At 41.4% G+C, this 18,131-nt stretch overlaps 1 protein-coding gene across 1 annotated transcript; it reads right to left on the minus strand.

The window, feature by feature from the left end:
• Window positions 1–460: 460 nt before the first annotated feature.
• On the minus strand, window positions 461–7,953 carry LOC105985889 (leukocyte elastase inhibitor-like). The gene is made up of 8 exons (XM_013016611.1): window positions 7,934–7,953; window positions 7,515–7,632; window positions 6,606–6,781; window positions 5,421–5,558; window positions 4,770–4,887; window positions 3,072–3,214; window positions 2,687–2,854; window positions 461–1,571 (listed from the first exon to the last, which is right to left on the minus strand). The coding sequence occupies exons 3-8, from the start codon at window positions 6,771–6,773 to the stop codon at window positions 1,167–1,169; spliced, it is 1,140 nt and encodes a 379-aa protein (XP_012872065.1). The 5' UTR covers window positions 6,774–6,781; window positions 7,515–7,632; window positions 7,934–7,953; the 3' UTR covers window positions 461–1,166.
• Window positions 7,954–18,131: the final 10,178 nt, after the last annotated feature.

An 18,131-nucleotide genomic window follows, 5' to 3' on the forward strand; every position in this document is an offset into this window, starting at 1 on the left:
ACTTGTACTTCTCATTGTTGCAACGGATCCACCTGTATTCTTATTTAAATGACTTGGTTTTCCCTTTCCCCTCCATAAATTATAACAACATCAAATACAGTGAAAGCAGGGGTTATACTGTGGGGGAGGGACATACAAAGCAACAAAGAAATAATCTTATAAATGCATTAGAAACAATCACATGAAAGATAAAAAAACATTTGAATACATATCTTAGGGTTCATTTCCCTAACATCACCTTATCTGACCTTTTCTGCTTGACTCAGACATATATACTAGGTATTGTAAATAATGGAAACCATGGTACTTATGTTTCTTTGGGCTTGGCTTACTTCATTTAATATAATTTTTTCAAAGTGGAAAGGCTGTTTGTAAAGATAAAATACAGACATGGTGCTGGGAAAGGGGCTCAGTAGTAAAGCACTAACTTAGCAAGCCTGGGGCACTGGGAACCATCCCCAGCACAATGCAGAAGGGAAGGAGAAATGGATGGAGGAAGGTAGGGACAGTGTACATAGTTTCATTCATTTAAATAATGTTTGATTACTTTGTAAAATTGATTTCATCTCTTCTTTTTGCCTCATCCTAATTCCAGACTGAGAAATAAGTGACGATTGAAAGTCATGTCTACTATGGAGAGCATGGCAACTTCACAGATTACTACATGGTTAAGAATCTATACATCTGAGTTATCCTTTATTTTTAACTCAAACACAATCACTGGATTTTTCTCCTTTCATTGTGAACTCTGTTGAATATAATCCTAGCTACTCAGGAGGTTGAGATCTGAGGATTGAAGTTCAAAGTCAGCCCTGACAGATCAATGGGAAACACTCTTATCTTCCATAAGCCAGCAAAAAATAAAGGCAGAACTGGGGGTATGGCTCAAGATGTAGAGTGCCAGCATTCAGTGAAAAAAATCAAGGTAAGAAGAGGAGGCCCTGTCTTCAAAGCCCAATACCAACACCAACTAAATAAGTATTCACCTAAATAGTACAAAATTAATTATATAAAAAGCCAAGAGAGATGAGATTTTAAAGGAAATTGAAGGTAGCTTCTGGATAGTAATTTTATTGGTAAAAAGTAACTGATAATTTTAACTATTAAAAGCTCAGGAACTAAGACTATATTCTTGACCTTGATTTCTTTGCCTGAGACTCTTTCTTCTAAGGGGAAGAATATCTGCCAAGGAACAGGATGTTATCTGTGGGGTTGTGCCAAATAAAGAAAAGGAATGGATGGTCAGCTGTGAAGTCTACAATGTGTGGTCTTGAGAAAAAGGTGGCAACAACTCCAGTGGCAGCTGCTGCCTCTGTACCCTCTTCATTCACTTCCACAAAAGATTTGTGGACAATATTTGATATGAAAAGATCTCTGCCTCCTGACATGCCAGACAGATCAGCCTTGCTACTAATAAAGAGATCCTCTACTCCCAGGCGAGCTAGGTCAGAGTTGAGCACATAGGTTTCTTCCAGTTTGAATCTGGGCAATTTGACCTTGACCTCAGGCTTTTTCAGCTTCACAAGTTTGGTCCACTCACGAAGTTTTTCTAGAGTAAATTGCTTCTCAATCTGAAATTAGAATAAGGCAAAAGGAAAAAGTGAAATGGATTTTACATAAGCAAATAAGCACCATTCAAATGAATGAGCATACAATAACAATTGCTAATAGGTTTCCTTTGTTTTGTGCTCAAACAGATTCTATTAGAAAGATTTCATTTTTGTTTGCCAATTGGTGCAATAGAACAGAAATATGTTCTAAGCCAATAGGATTCAAGTACAGGAACTTTGAACATGGAACAGATCATCTATCTACAATGGAAATAATATGCAAAGTTCACATTAGAAAATAGGCCTAACTCTCCATCAAGCATGTACCCATTGAAAACTTAGTCTATATGAATTATAGTAAGAATAAATAATGTTAGGATATGATGAAAACATACACTGAAATGTCAGTGTATATTCTTCAATAAAATAATCCTCATCTTATATACTTTTCTCTAACGCAATTGAAGAGACTTATCATGACTGTTACATATATTACTTTAGTATCAATCTGTAAACTTTCCTGATCACATCAGCCCACTGAAAATGCTTGGCCATCTTATCAATTTCAACTTAGGATTTCTGTATGGAGATAAAGTTCAGAGGCAGAGCACTTGCCTAACATGCACAGGACCCTGGGTTTGATCTCCAGCACTGCTGATAATAATACAGGCTCCTGTCTATAATTGAAGCTCCTCAAATGACTGAGATATGAGGATTGAGGTTTGAAGCCAGCCCAGGCAGAGAAGTCCGGAATATTCATCAATAATTAAGTACCAAAAAGCTTGATGTAGAACTGTGGCTCAAGTGGTACAACAATAGCCTTGAGCAAAAAAATAACACAGGAAACTTACACAGGTGCTGAATTCAAGCCCCAGGATCAGCAACGAATCATCATCATCATCCTCTTCATAACAAAAAGAGTGATGATGGTGATGATAAAATTAAAGCAGGGCCTCAAAGAAGTAAAGGCTGATAGGTTGTATTTACAAAGAAATGGAAAGCATTGGCATTGGATGTCAGATAATGTCAGTGACAAATACCAAGCACCTACCATGGAACTTACACACAAGAACAATTGCCTAAGCATAGCAGTATAGCAAAAGGAAACAGGAATCAGGATATTGGCAGTGGGTTACCTTCCTCAGACCTGTGGACTCATCCTCAATGTCATCAGGCAGCAGAATGACCATGCTGAGCTCCTCGCCCTGGTAAGGCAGCTCCAGCACCCGGCACTTCAGGTCCTGGATGTAGCCAAAAGGAAACTTTTTCTCCTGATACATCATCTTCACTGTTTTCGTGTCTTTCTGAAACATTAAGAAAAATGCCCTAATTATGTTCTGTTCTTTTACAGCAAAGAGTAATTTAAAGGCTGGAGTTGTGGTTTCACAATAGAGTAAGGGGAATAGCAAATGGGACACTTGGATTTCATGGCCAGTGAACACACACACACACACACACGCACACGCACGCACACACACACCTCAACTCAGAAGGCATTTCTGGACATTGGCATCTCCTGACCTTGTTCAGTCTGAACGGGGCATCGGTTGTGTCTTCTTTCATGAATTTCTCCTGCCACTTTCCCTTGAAGTAGATGGCATTCACTAGCACAAGTTTGGTCATGGTATCAACCATACCTGAAGCAAGTAGGTCTGGAATTTTCCCTGAGAAGATAAAGTGAGCCTACTGAAAACTCTGTTGGAATTCCAAGTTTGAACAGACAATTTGGTTGCACTGAAATGTGATTCAAACGTATATGCTCCAATGTATTTTCCTTTAACTCAGTATTAACGAAGCCCAACTGGTTCTTTTGACTTTAAACACAGCAATGTGAGAGACAGACCAGGGTGGCATGCAAATAGGTCATTGATGGGGCTTGGAGAGCAGCTCAGGAGGAGAGCAGAGCATGTACATAGCATGCACGAGACCTGGGTTTCATTCCCTGTATGAAAACCAAAAGTTCATTAAAGCCAATTAAATGTCCTGAAAGGCTAAAATTAGGGAAAACGCTCCTTTCCTGGATTGTATCAAATCAAGAAGCATTAATTTATGAGTGGAAATTACTGAAAAATATCCTTAGTGAAAATGTTAATAATCACTTGTAAATGCTTTTCAAATCTGCTAAATGGAAGCCTACTTTAACAAATAATTTTGATAAATATTCACAAGGTAAAACAATCATTCTCCTGAACAAAATCTCTACCCATATTATGGGTAAAGGAGGCAACATTTTCCAGTAGCAGTGGACTGGTGTTTAGGAATTTTTTGGGTAGATTCACTCACATAGGAACAATAGTAGATGAGAGTTGCTTTTAATAAATTATTTGACCCTGATAATAAGTCTACCCAACCCACTGCTCCTGATTTACCAGACAAGAGGTTGGCAAAAGTATTGATTGCCACAATCGCTTTTAAATATCGATTTTATGTATTCCATGAAATTTCATATGAATATTAACTACTTGGAGGTAGGCACTTTATTCCTTTTACTCTGTATTCAGTGTTAGTTTCAACTTTTTTTTTAAATTTTATTTTATTTGTGAACATACTGTACAGAGGGGTTACAATTACATGGGCAGGATTATGCGTACTGGTTTCAACTTTAAAATGGAGTTTATATGACTGACAAGAAGAAAATATTTAGTTGCTTCAGTTCCCCACTCATGGATTGCTAATAAATGACAGTTTGTCCACAAATGAGCATTACAAAACTTATGTCCAGGAAGTGCCATCTAAAGGGAAGTGTGTATGAATCAGGATTTGGGAAGGGCTGGGATAAAGAAATAAGATGCAAGGAAGGAGGGTGGATGACAGAAAGGGCCTGCACAAGATGAGTCTACTATTGCTAGGAAGTGGCCTTATGAATTCCAGATTTTCTCCCCAGCCCTTATCAGTACTGGAAAGTGGTGGAGTCTTTCATAGGTGGGACTAAGTGGAAAGTGTTCAGACTACAAGACAGGAAAGGGAGGGATAACCTTCAAGAGATTGTGGGACACTGGTCTCTTCCTTTCCCTTGTCCTTCCTACTTTCTTTTCTTATCCAGCCATGAAGTAAATTAACTCCTCTGCCACATGTTCCTGCCATGAGGAACTGTGTTGCCACTGGAACAATCAATTAGGGGCTGACTAAACAACCTTGTCTTTATACAAGCTATCTCAGGGAGTTGTTACAGTAAGGAAATGCTGGCTAACAGAGACTCCATGATGCCCAGTCTCTTACCTTCTGTCTGCCCTTTGACCCATTCATTTATTGCCTTCCTGGACTCCTCAGAGCCATGCTGAAAATCCACACTGGCCAACTCAGCACCATACATTTTCTGAGTTGAAGCCAAGAACTCCTATGTCAAAAATCAAGAAGAAGTCAAGAATTACCCCTCCTATGTACAGGAATAATTTTCCAGAATTCTGGAAAGTGAAAGAATTTAGCAGAAAAGGCTACATTTCATTGAACACAAAAATTCTAAACCCTACACTTTTTATTTTCTTCAAAAACATAGTAACATTACATTTTCTATCTCAGCCATTAAGGGGTCATTGCAGTAGGGCTAAGTTTCATACACTCTGGTGCTATATAAAGTTTACCAAATTCTTTTCAATGCTTGGGCTGACATTTTCCTAAGTAGGCAAATAACAATAGTACTTTGGAAGGGAATGACAAGATTCACTCTTGCTTTAGTAGAATAACAGGACTGAGCTTTTTACAAAGCAAATGAAAGTCCAAAAAAAGGAAGTGCTATATGCCACACATTCTCATTCTGTATTGTTTGTATAAATATTAAAACTACTAAAGTGCCTTTTGTGCCTTGATTTTTACAGGAAAGCATCTCAACTATCCAGTGGAATTATGCAGTATGGAAAGTAAAGCACTTACCGGGAGGAAACTATATGTTTTTTCTCCATATAATCTGTTAGCAACTTTCAGAATATAGGGACTTCCATGTTTATTAATCGCAGCATTCAGATCCTGAAATCTGGAATGAATATCCTCAACTTCATTGAAATGAAAGGTCTGAAAGAAAGAAAACGTTCTACAGATAACCATTTGTTTTGAAATTTCTAAGTGAATCCCTAGGTTGGCTTCCACCATATTATAGTGTTTTTATTCTAAATTTATTCATTTCTGTGTGTGTGTGTGTGTGTGTGTGTGTGTGTGTGTGTATTGGTATTGTGGCTTAAGCTCAGAGCCTAGTTATCTCCCTTAACTGCTCTGCTCAAGGCTTGCCTCTATGGCTTTAGCCACCAGAGCTTCACCTTCCCAGAGAACAGTGCCATCTGATGTATGGTAGGCATGTTAGAAAGTTCTCCACTTTTACCATTCTTTCCTAGGCTTCAAGAGAAGGCAGTGTTCTCTCAGAATTCTGGAAAACAGCACATCATGGAAGACGGGGAAGCACGAGTGTCCTTTCTCTTGCTGAAACAGTCATCTGTTGGTACCTTTTTGCCAGGGGCTTGGTCCCACTCACCAACCTGCCCAGCCTCCCACTCCCCACCTGCCACAGGAATCTTGTGCTGCTCCTTAGTCCTGAGTCCTGAGAGGGGATCTCAGGCACGGAGTCAAGCTTTGGGAGCAGGCTAGGCAGTTGTCTTTTTTTCCATTCCCTAAAAGAAGGCAATACCACCAACTTCTCATTGTCTTTTGTGTTTCCCATATCTCCTCCCTCGAAGGTTTAAAGGTGATTCCATAGAACAGGCATTACTTATGAGTACTTAGATATCATATGCAAAGCACAACTGGATACTCCTAGACAAGGAGACGTGAGGACCCAGGAAAGCTGAGAAATTCAGTCTTGGAAATAAAGCCCTTGGTGGCACAGGAACATCAGTGGATTTGCTCACTGCTATATCCTAGGCAAACCAATACACATTGCCTGAGGATCTTCATGAAAGGCTGCTCTTGGGCTTTTAGGAAAACCTGACCTAAACATGGACCATTGGTAAACACAGAACAAACCATGGTTTCAGAAAACACATTAAGAGTTCAGAGATGCCACTTTTTGACCCCAGTTCTAGGTTTAGCAGAGAGTAGCAGAGAGGAGACAGGTTTCCTGCTGTTGACCTTGGAGAGCTGTGCTGCAGTGTTGCCTCTGCACCCCAGAAGAACCATGGCCAAGGCAGATGAAATGCTGAAGGGAGAGATGAAGATGTTTCCTGTTGGGTTGTTTTCACTCAGAGCCAGGAACAGGTCCAGGGTGAAATGGGTGTTGGCAGTGCTCAGTTGCTCCATGGTGAAAGCTGGAACACAAAGTGGAGGCTGCAGGCTGCCCACTGCCCGTGCCCCCACGAGGGATGCCCCCTGGCCCTGTCATCATCTCAGCTTGTGCCACCCACCACTTAACACCCTGGAACTTGGACCTCAGCTCATCCCCTCCCAAGAGCACAAGAATTCTCTCCCATGTACACAAAGGTGGGGCTGTTCTTGAGCCCTGACACAATGCTAGATTCCTGCTGTTCTCACCTGCTGGACAGGTGCCTCTGACAACCCAGCTCCCCAGCTCCCCAGCTCCTCCAAACTGCTTGGTTTGGGAGAACACACATAACTGTCTCTCTGGTACATGTCTCATTCATTTAGAGAATGAACCCCTTGCCTGCATTTGCCTGAAATAAGAATGCTTTGACTAAAAGATCATAGCCATCTGCTACCCATTAAAACAATTTCTGGGAAAGATGGAATTATAATGAGCAATAGAATTCATTTGGTCATTCCTAAACATCAAGGTCCAAAGTCTTAGTGGGTGTAGAAGTTGTGGGTTTGGGAAGGCAGCCTATCTAGGGTCAGGGAAGGCTGTTAGGCAGGGAGGCTGGACACAATGTCCTCTTCCCTTGTGCAGGGAAGGTAGTGTTTGCAATGGTAGGTTCTGGCTGGGGATCAGGGTCCCTATGGATCAACCTTGGACCCCTCTGGACTCTTACAGACTGAGTTTCCCAAAGCAGAGCAAACAACATCCCTGCTCAGCTTACTTCTCACCTTTGCTGAGGAAAGACCTCTGGATGGCACTGGCTTCCTTTCCTTTTCTGGGGCAGAAGGGAGAAGCAGACCCGCCCTCTGCTTCTGGGAAGTCCCACACAGCTCAGCCAGGAAGGAGCTACATGGAAAGAAAACCGGATCTCAGCTTTGGGTCTGCACTGGCCAGCATCACCTTCCCCCCTCCGTGTCTGCAAGCCCGGCCTGGCAGTGCGCCCAGGGCCTGGAGGCTGCTTTGCCAGGGGATCTCCAGAGACAATCCTCACCAGCTGGGATCATGCACTGGGGCAGGGGCTAGGGGGCAGGGTAGATTGCTGTTGGCTTAGAGCAGCAAGGAGTGGGCGCCTCTAGGAGCCCTTGAGGGGCTCAGCGGGGTCCGCCTTTCCCTCCCAGGCGACCTCCCTTGTGGCAGCCTTCCTTACCCTCTGCACAGCTGCTTGGGTTCCCAGGATGTCGGTCCAGGAGGAGCCTGGATCAGGCCTGCAGCCTTTATAGTCCCTGGAAGGGGTGTGTCTTCATGGCAGGCCCCAGGGACTCTGCCCTTCCCCATGGTGACTGCTGAGAGGCGGGGCTTTCAGGGTTGGCTAAGTAACTGCCTAAGTATACAAGGGCTGCATGACTCCTGCCTTTAGGCCATCACCACTTTTCTAGACAGTTCCTCAAATTTCTGCCAGGAACTTTAAGCTGTTGCTAAGGTGAATGATGGTGATAAAATGTGTTACTTCTTATATGGGAAACTATGTACTCCAAATGCTAGGGTAGGATTTTTTGGGGGGGAGGCTGGTAGTGGAGGGGAAATACAATTTGAGGCCTTCTGTGCAAACTGGGGGTGTAGGGACTGGGGTGAGAGGAGTGGCCACAATACCACAGAGTCCGTTCCAAACATCTGACTTCATTGTCTTCCACCTAATATTTTCCAAGGACTGCAGTGGCTGGGTGACTCACACTGTGTGAACAAATATTTTTTACTCAATCATGCAATCCTCCTCTAAATATGAAAATAAGCTGTCAAGATTGAGTAGCACAGGCCACAACTGTTTCCCTACAGAAAATCTTTCCCCGTGTAAAATCAGTTTGACTCCTTTTTTACATCTGGATATGTAATTCCACCAAGTTAATTCTTAAGGGCACGAAACTCTGTTGCCTTACTTCTTTTCTTGCTTCAAAACCTCATCATAATAAATGGCCAAAAAGAAAAATCTTGTTGTTATGTCATCTTTTAGTGAATATGTGAATTTGTTTCTAGCTATGTGTTAGTGGCTCCTTCATGTATTCTAGCTAGTCAGTCTGGGCAGAAACATCCTTGAGACTCTTATATCTCCAATTAACCAGCAAAAGCCAGAAGTGGAAATGTGGTTCAAGTGACAATATTTCTGCCTTGAACAAAAATGCCAAGCAAGACCTGGAGGCCCTGAGTTCAAGGCCCTGTACCAGAAAACCTTTGCCTTTCAAAATCAAAAACAAGGAACAAACTGAAAACCTATGAGATGATCACAGTAATGGGTGACAAAAATATTCCCTATAAAAAGCCCTTGAAATAATCCCTTTAAAAAGTCTGAATAGTTGTGGAGGTGGGAGGGAAGGGAAGGTAGGGAGAAAACAAAGGAGGAGGCAACAATGCTCAATAGGAAATGTACTCATTACCTTGCTCATGTAACTGTAACCCCTCTGTACAGCATTTTTACAATAAAAATGCATTTTAAAACTCTGAATATGCTAAGTAAACATATTTAAAAATTAAGCTTGCACAGTGTTTTATAGTGTATTAAAACAAACCAATATTTCTTTTTAAAAAAAATAAACAGTTTTTGGTGTTGGCACTGGGGCTTGAACACAGGGTCTTATTCAGTTTGGCTTCTTTCCTCAAGGCAGGTGTTTTACCACTTGAGCCACACTTCTGCATCCTGATTTTTGCTTATTAATTAGAAATAAGAGTCTCAAAGACTTTTCTGGGCAATCTGACCTCAGGATCAGAAGACCAAGGGCAAAAAGCTGTTTTCTTTAAAAATATAGTTTTATTGTTATTATTCAGTGCGACGGACCAGCTCGGCCAGAGCACTGGAACCGACGGGACAGGGATCTCGGGATAGGTGGGCAAGGAGTCAGCGAAGTGACAAACAGACACAGACTCAAAAGAGTTGCATCTGAGTGTATCTTTATTAAGGAGAATTAACATTTTTATACAGTGTGTGATTGTGACATAGATTCTTTGTTTATTTAAGCACGTAATCAATTTTTTAAAGGCAAAGTATTGATGAATTACATGAAAATTGATGACTATCCCACCAACTGTTTAAGCTAAGTGGTGTGAAACAAGTCTAGCATATTGTTTAATAGAATGCGTCATCTATTCAGCCTTTTTTATGGTTAATAATTAACAAATCTAAGACAGGGCTGTACTTATATTGTACTCTTTTTATTTTTATTTTTATCCAACTATTTTCATCTTTATAAGCTCCTGTATAAGGAAATGGTTCTTCGGTTGGTTCAGGAAATATGATGTTCCTAACTTTATATTTTGTGTGAAACCACCATCTATTCCCTATAACGTAAGTTGGACTAAACTTAATCATAACTGTTGGGAGAATCTTTCTTTTTCTTTTATAATCAGAGGTTCCCCCCCTTTTTTTTAGAACTCTCTGAACTACTGGGGTAATTCTTTCTAACTTAGTTTGATTCATTGATTTTGTCTGTTGGACATATCTGGAAATTTTAAGTCTCTATATTTATTATGCATGAGCTGCAAAACCGCTTGTGAAGTTGTAGGAGTTTCTGGGGGCAACATCACATCAGATGATAGATTGATTGGGGCATTGCCCACATTTAATCTTTGGTTTTAGTCTTTATTACTTAGAGAAGCCATCTCTATTGGACTGGAAAGATACAACATGCTCTGTTCACAGATCAATAGAAAAATAGCCAAAACGAGAATAAAGGCAATGAATATACAGCCAAGAAGAATATAGTAAGAATAAAGGTAGAGGCTATACAGGTGCAGCCAAGTGTATGGGAAGCCTTGAACCAACACCCCCTTCCTGCAGGCATGCTTCCTTGAAGCTCTTTGTCTAAGGCGATCTCTCATGCAGACTCCACAGAAGGTGGCGTGGCACCCACTGGCCACAGAAAGATGTCCACTCAGCTGGAGATACCAGGAACCACTGGAAGTGCGTTTGACCTTGTTTCTCTGGCCAGAGACTATTCATTGAATTTGCAGCCCCTTATTCTGTTGCCAATGTCAAATCAGAAGCCATCTATTCACCACAGGCAGCTTTATTAGATGTTCAAATTGGTTATGGACGTGCCCTGCCCACCTGCGCCAGCCTCTCTTTGCTGAACCCAGCTAAGGACTCCTTGCAGACACATCCTCATGGCTGCTTTGCCTGTTGTGATCTCTGCTCCTTTCCAAACGCTTGCTTCGGCAGCTTCCCCTCCATTGTGCCTGTGCCTCTCGGACTGGGTTCCCATGGTGGTTGGATATTGAGCTGCTTGTTAGAGGAGGAAACAAGGGTTGTTGTATACAATGGCAGGCCTGAACTGGCCCCGAGGCAGGGCAGACGCTCTCCCAGGTGGGACTTGTCAGGGCACAGGGCAGGCATCCTGCCACTGGGCCCTGGGTCACTGTGGTGAGCAGCAGTCACACTGGAACTTCTCTTTCTCAGAGAACAACGGGTTAAGTCTGACCAGATTGTCTTCTCTAGGGAATCCGGTTCTCCACCAACTCCTGGGGGATGCCTGGGGCTTGAGTCTATGCCAGGCTCCACTCCTGTCCAGAACCTTTCATTCCAGAAGTTTCAACCAAGTGTATGTGGCGTGGCAATTCAGGTGTTATTATTCAGGTGTTATTCTGGTTCACATGCAGGTAATGCACACATTTCTTTTTTAGACAACGTCACCCATTCCTTCACTTCTCCAGTTTCCCCCTCCCATCCCTGCCCATAAAGTTGCATGGTTCATTTAACACATAATTGTGTCCTGAATACCATGAGTACATTTGTTCACCATTCTTCTCTCCCATTCTCTGTCCCCCTTTTGTCCCTATTAAGAAGCAGAAAAAATGAAAAACACAAAAGAACAACAACAAAAAAAAAAACATGCGAACACCACTACCACTACCACTGAAAAAATAAGTAAATAACCCCTATTTTCATTTTCTGTAATTCATTTTGATAAATAGTATTTCATGTGTTCAGCATTATGCCTCTGGGTTAATTCCTCCACTACTGTCTTCTTTTGGTCTCCCTGAGTGCGAATGCTTAGAGACTTGTATAATTTATTATATCCCTGCAGTTTAGATCAAGCTTCCACATATGAGAGAACACATGTGCTTAGATGACCTCACAACACCATTTGTTCTAGCTCTCTCCATTTCCCTGCAGAGGACATTATCTACTTTTCAATGATGAGTAAAATTCTTTTTTGTGTATGTTCCACATTCATTTGATCCACTCATGTATTCTAGGGCATCTGGGTTGTTTTCCTAACTTGGCCATTGGAAAAGGCTGTTTTTAAAGATAAAATCCAAGACATGGTACTGCAACTGCTTTTCCAGATTTCCGTTCATCAGTCTGGAGTGCTGTGCCCTCCTTGCAATGGAAAGTCTTGAAAATAACTGCTTGCAGTTGTGTAATGTTCTGAACACAGATGCACATTTCAATGTACATTCCCTCAAAGCAGGAAATCCATCACTGCTATGTGATGTTTACAGAGCTCAAACAGACAGAAGGTGTATGTAGCTTTCAGCTCATCATCACTTTCTAGCTGAACGCTTTCATGTTGTAAGTTATCAAGCATATGAGCTGGTTGTACATTGAATGCTCTAGCAAAGAGGTTCAGTTCCATTCCTTTACTTTTCATCTCCTTCTATCTTTAATTCACCAACTTATTCAAGTGCTTAGATGGCAATCGTCCTTCCGGAGTGGGGAAATAAATCATGTTTTGTTTTGTTTTGTTTTTGAGTTGCACTTTCCACAGCCTTTATTTAGTTTCAAATGATTTCACATTTGAAAACAGGGAGCTGAGAAGCTATTTGAGGTCCTGCAGCTTAATGTTCAGTTCCGAGAGGTGCTTGGTACACCTGAACCCAACATCTTATAACCACTGCTATCAAGTAGTTTCTTGACAGGCTTTTCCTTTTCACCATGATTCGCTTGACTTTGTCCCACAGTTTGTAAAACCTTGTAAGCATGTTCCCAAGACACACTCACTGTAATTCACAGTAATAAATAACATTACCATACTAGAGTCAAGAACATTCAGTCACTCTGTACACTGACTAAACCCTCTGCTTTTGATAAAATTTATTCATGACACTGTGGTTGATATCACATTGTTCACCAGCCTTAACCAAAAAAGCCAAAGGAGAGCCCACGGCCTGAGTTTAAGCCTTGATACTGGCAGTAAACAACAAAAACAACAAACAAATGAATGACAACATCACATTGTTAAGTCACATGACTATGCACAGAGATTTTCTCAGTATATGATGCAGTGGCATATAATTAAATCACTTGTTTCAATACTAAACTGTTCTGATTCTTTCTTGACAAATTCTTTTTTTCTTTCCTTCCTTCCTCCCTTCTTCTCCCCTCCCTCTCTCTCTCCCTCTTTCCTTCCCTCCCTCCCTCCCTCCTTCCTTCCTTCCTCTCTCTTTCCCCCTCTCCCCCACTCCTCTCTCTCTCGATTCTTTCTTTCTTTCTTTCTTTCTTCTCTTGAGAGGCCATGGCTAGAGCTCCATTACATAGTAAGGGTATTTACCTTATAAATTTTTCATTCAGAAAACAGGTTTCCGAAGAAGTCTCACCTCTTATAGTCCCAGACTTGTTGTTCAGTGACAGCACTCTTGTACATGAAACTGCCATTGTTTCATGAACAAAAATGGCTACTTGGCCATTGTTTGTGTCTCTTATCTTCTCACAATACAGAGAAAGTTGGACATTTTCTGGAGAATCCTTCAATGTTTTTCTACTGGGTTGTGCTAAATCAGTAATCCAACCTGAGACAATTCTCTGAAATAAAGTAGAACTCTGAAACAATTTTACTTTGGTGCTAACAATTCTGAACAGCCACTAAGCAAGAACAGCCACTGTGCAAGAACAGCCACTATGTGCTCCTCCAAACTTCTCCCTCTACAGGAGGCCTCAGCTTCTTTACCATAGCTCCCTCATTATATGAAGTCATGAAGTTGTCTCTACCAAAATAAGGCCTAGTGAGAGTGATTTTCTGTGATTCCAAACAACCTGAGACTTTTTTATCCATATGCACTTGGCTTCCTGAGCTTACCACATTTTGAGCTTTAATGATGCTCCAGCTTGGTTTTCAAAAAAGTTACTGCTAACGGATTGCCACAAAATAGGCATAGATTCCTCTTTGACTTGACAACAAGAAATAAGTTATCCATTGCTCTTAGAAAGATCAGCACTCTGAATCAATTTTATTTAATCTTGGCATTTGTGGGATGTCACACCACTTAAGTTTTCATAACAATTGTGTACATGTATATATGCGTGCGTGCGTGCGTGCGTGCATGTGTGCATGTTTGTGTGTGTGTCCAATAATGTTGTTATTTCTTTAAATCTCTATTCTAATCCTGTATCTTAATTTGTGTCTTTTCTGTACATTATAATTTCTTTAACCTTCAGCTGAGATCCAGTTTTCACAAGGATTATTGATTGTGCACACGTGCATACAGGATGAATTAGAGTTATCATTTGTGTAGATGCAGAAGTCAACATCATCAACAACCATCAAGGCAAGGTCATCAACATCCCAAGGAATTATATCACTTCATTCCATCACCACAGAATCCCTGCAGTTCTGCCAATGTGCTAACACTCTCACAACATGTACAGTCCCAACCTGCCTGCCACTCACTGTCCTGGTATTCATGGAAATATAGGCAGATCCTGGGCAACTAATGAGAAGTGCACCTGTCCTTCCCATCATCTACTCGCATGTGTCCTGTCTATCTCATAAGAGATGTCCCTTGCTTACCTCTCAAATTTTACATTATTATTATGATTCACTTCATATAAATTTCTGTGGCTATGAAAGAAAAAGTTTCTAGATTTATAGAATTTTTGGTCCCACCTGCAATCAACTAGATAGGGCCAGACCAAATGATTTTATGGGCCTTATGTGGACATTCCCAACCCTATTCTAAAACATGGCATGTCATCTGATCATATTGCTCATTACCTCGCAAAGGCTGGTATGTCTCTAGAAACACTTGCAGGGCCTTTGGAATTCCTTGGTTCCTGCACCCATGGAATCCAATTGGGGAAGGAACCAGGGGAGGCAGCACTTCCAGGTTAATGTGGGAGTCCTGTGTGTAGCATTGTGGGGCCCAAGCACAAGCCACCCTAGGACATGCATTGAAAGGGGAAAGGACATAGCATGATGGAGCATGAAAACTGTGATTATCCAGGCACAGTTTAAACAGGCCGCTGGGCCTGCTCCACTTGCTAGCCACCTTGGCTTGGTGGATGCATGCCCAAGGCTGCAACCCATACACCAACTTCATGACTTGGAGTCCTGTACTTTCACAAATTGAAGTTGGATGTTGGTGGCTCAGGAGTCTTGAGAGTGGCCTTTCTCTAGTGCTTCACCACACAATACCAATGCTAGACCCTGATGGCTTGAGTCTGTAATGCTAACCACTCAGTTGGCTGAGATCTGAGAACTGAGTAATGAAGTCAGCCTGGGGGGAAAAAATCTCTGAGACTCTCATCTTCAATTAGCTAACAAAAAGCCAGAAGTAGAAGTGTGCCTCACTTGATAAACTGTAACCTTGAGTGAAAAAAAAATCTAAGCAAGAGTGCAAGGCTCTGAATTTCAGACTAGGCAAGCACTCAGATTTGTAAATTTGTTTTTTCTTTCTGTGAGAAAAGGTCTTCTTTCTGTGTAGCCTATGCTGGCCTCAAGCTCCTGATCCTTGTGCCTCAGCCTCACAAATGTTGGGATTGCAGGTGTGTACCACCACGCCAGCCTCTAAACTGTTTTAAATAAAGAAGTTTTAGCTCATTAAACCTACTAAGATAATAATTGGGAATCACTCTACAGGTGTGAGAATGTTGAGTGAGACAGATATTTCCCAGCAAGGCACAATTTGAGGTCCAACCATAGCTGTGGGAACAGAATCACCTCAGGTTAAGCCTAAAGATCACCATGCACTTCTCCCTGTAGGGGGCAGACTTCTTCAGGATACAACACACCCCAGGCCCTCTGTGGAATTCCTTCTTCCCCAAGCTCCTTCTGCTCACTATAGAAGCTAACAATTTAAATTGAAGATGTTCTTATAAGTACGCCTACACATAGCCAGTTGGGATTTCCTCTGACCTCACCTCCTGCTCCTTCCTCGCTAGGTTTGCTCTCACCATCTTAGCTTAGCTTACTGGCATCCACTGTGTCTGTACCTGTTAAGGCCTCTGCCCTGTAAATAGCCCCTGCTCTTAACTCTGTATTTGTAGCCTTTTTGAGTTCTTTCCTGCCTGCTGATTTCCACATTCAACCCAAATTGCTTCCCTTTTGCTGGGCAACATGAAGTGTCATCAGAAATCATTGTCTTTCTCAACAGACTATCACAATAGGCTTTGATCCAGTAGTTCACTGCTGTGCTTCCAGTAACTAGAACAGCATCTGACATATAGATGTTTAACTCATTTTGTCTAATAAATAAATGAATGAAGAATCTAGTCAAGAGCAAACACAGACTTATGTTGTGATACTATTCAGCATTGGCTTTCTCTCCTTTTCTTCCTTCCTGCCTTTCTTCTTTTCTTCTTTCTTCTTTCTTTATCCTCTCTCTCTTTTTCTCTTTTTTGGTGCCATTACTAGGACTTATAGTCAGGGTGTTGTGCCTTAGCCTTTTCACTTAAAGCTGGTGCTCTATCACTTGAGTAATGGTTCCACTTCCGCTTTGTACTAGTCAATTGGAGATAACAGTCTTATGGACTTTTCTGCCTTGGATGGCTTTGAATTGTGACCTTCAGAACCCAGATTTCACATGTGACCACAGGGGCTCCACAGTCATATAAAATTTTTCTCAATAATATACAAGACTCAACCACAGGTTTTTTTAAGTCTGCCTCAGTAATTAAAAACTGGGAGAGAGGCATTCACTAAAACTTCTCTTTTTACTCTAAAGATAAAATCAAGGATAAGAAACTATGACAGTAAAGAATTATTAGCATGTGATAGAAATGACCGGAAGTGTGCCCCCCCCCTTAGAGTGGTCCTATCTTACCTTCTCACAAACAACATTGATTAAGGCATAAAGGGGAATGAAGAACACATTTCCAAATAACACAACCCTATTTCCCAGGATAACAAAATCAACATTTGAATTTCATTTGCTATATGTTATTTTAAACCAATATAAAAAAGCTAGGTAATCCTAGCTATGCAGGATGCTGAGATCTAAGGATCATGGTTTAAAACTAGCCTAGAAAGGAAAATCCATGAGACAAACATCACCAATTAATCACACGTGCACACACACACACACACACACACACACACACACACACACACACACAGAGCTGTGGCTCAAGTGGTATTATACAAGCCTTGGGTAAAAATGCTAAGGGACAGTGTCCAGGCTCTGAGTTTAAGCTCTAACACCCTCCCCTAATTAATTAATTAATTAAATCAAGTAATTACTTAATTAAATTATGTTTAAGAAGAAAATAAGTTTTGTAAATGATTGAAGTGTGAGGTTTGTGTTAGTAGTGGTTCTTGTGCAAAACTTCTCTAAGGTTTTAACTGCAATATGATGCTCACTATTTACAGAAACACACTCATCCCATGAGGGTGAGATGGGGCTCTGCTGCCCCAGCTAAGCCTATCCACGCAGAGGACAGGGGCCACATGGGTCAGCCTGGTCAGACTCAGGTTTGGGAGAGGTTCTGGGAAGGATTTTGAAATTAATTGTATTTGCCTTATTCCACAAGGTTAGCATTCTGATATGGGCATTGTGTAGACCACTAGAGAGACCATGTATGATTCAGTCCCTAAATCTGAAGGAAACACCAATCCAAGCAATCTAAAAGGCAATCTCTGAAGAGTCATGAATGACTTTTGCAGTGCTAGAGAGAGAACCCAGAGCCTTGTACATGGTAGCCAACTACATACCCAAGTAAGTTACACCTTAGGTCACTTCCACTTTGGGCTAACAATTCTTTACTACAATACCAGCTCTAAAAACATTTCTTGGCACTAGCAGGGTACTACAAGAATACCATATGAAAGACATTGAAACAAGGGCAAGGTTCTAAAGACAAAACTGAGCAAGGTTATGGAAGACATCCTGAAACAATAATCCTTGGCCGTTTGAGGTTGAACAGACAATTGATGGGCAGAGTCATTGCGGAACACTTTATGTAAAAGGTAGTGGTGACATTTCTATAACATTGTGGTTTGACTCAGTCTTAGGTAAATAGTTACCATCAAGCAATAGTATGTGAGAACACTTCCTTTATAATTTCCCAGATTGACTGGTTTGGTTACCGTTTTGATTCTGACAGTTTTCCCTGAGGTCTCTGTGGTGAGAAGATCTGCTCTGAATTTCCAGCATAGTTTCTGGCTGTTCATTGAGGCCAAGCTCTCATTCCTCACAGCTGTACC

This window comes from Dipodomys ordii, unplaced genomic scaffold, assembly GCF_000151885.1.
Source record: "Dipodomys ordii isolate 6190 unplaced genomic scaffold, Dord_2.0 Scaffold32, whole genome shotgun sequence".
NCBI classification, from domain to species: domain Eukaryota; kingdom Metazoa; phylum Chordata; class Mammalia; order Rodentia; family Heteromyidae; genus Dipodomys; species Dipodomys ordii.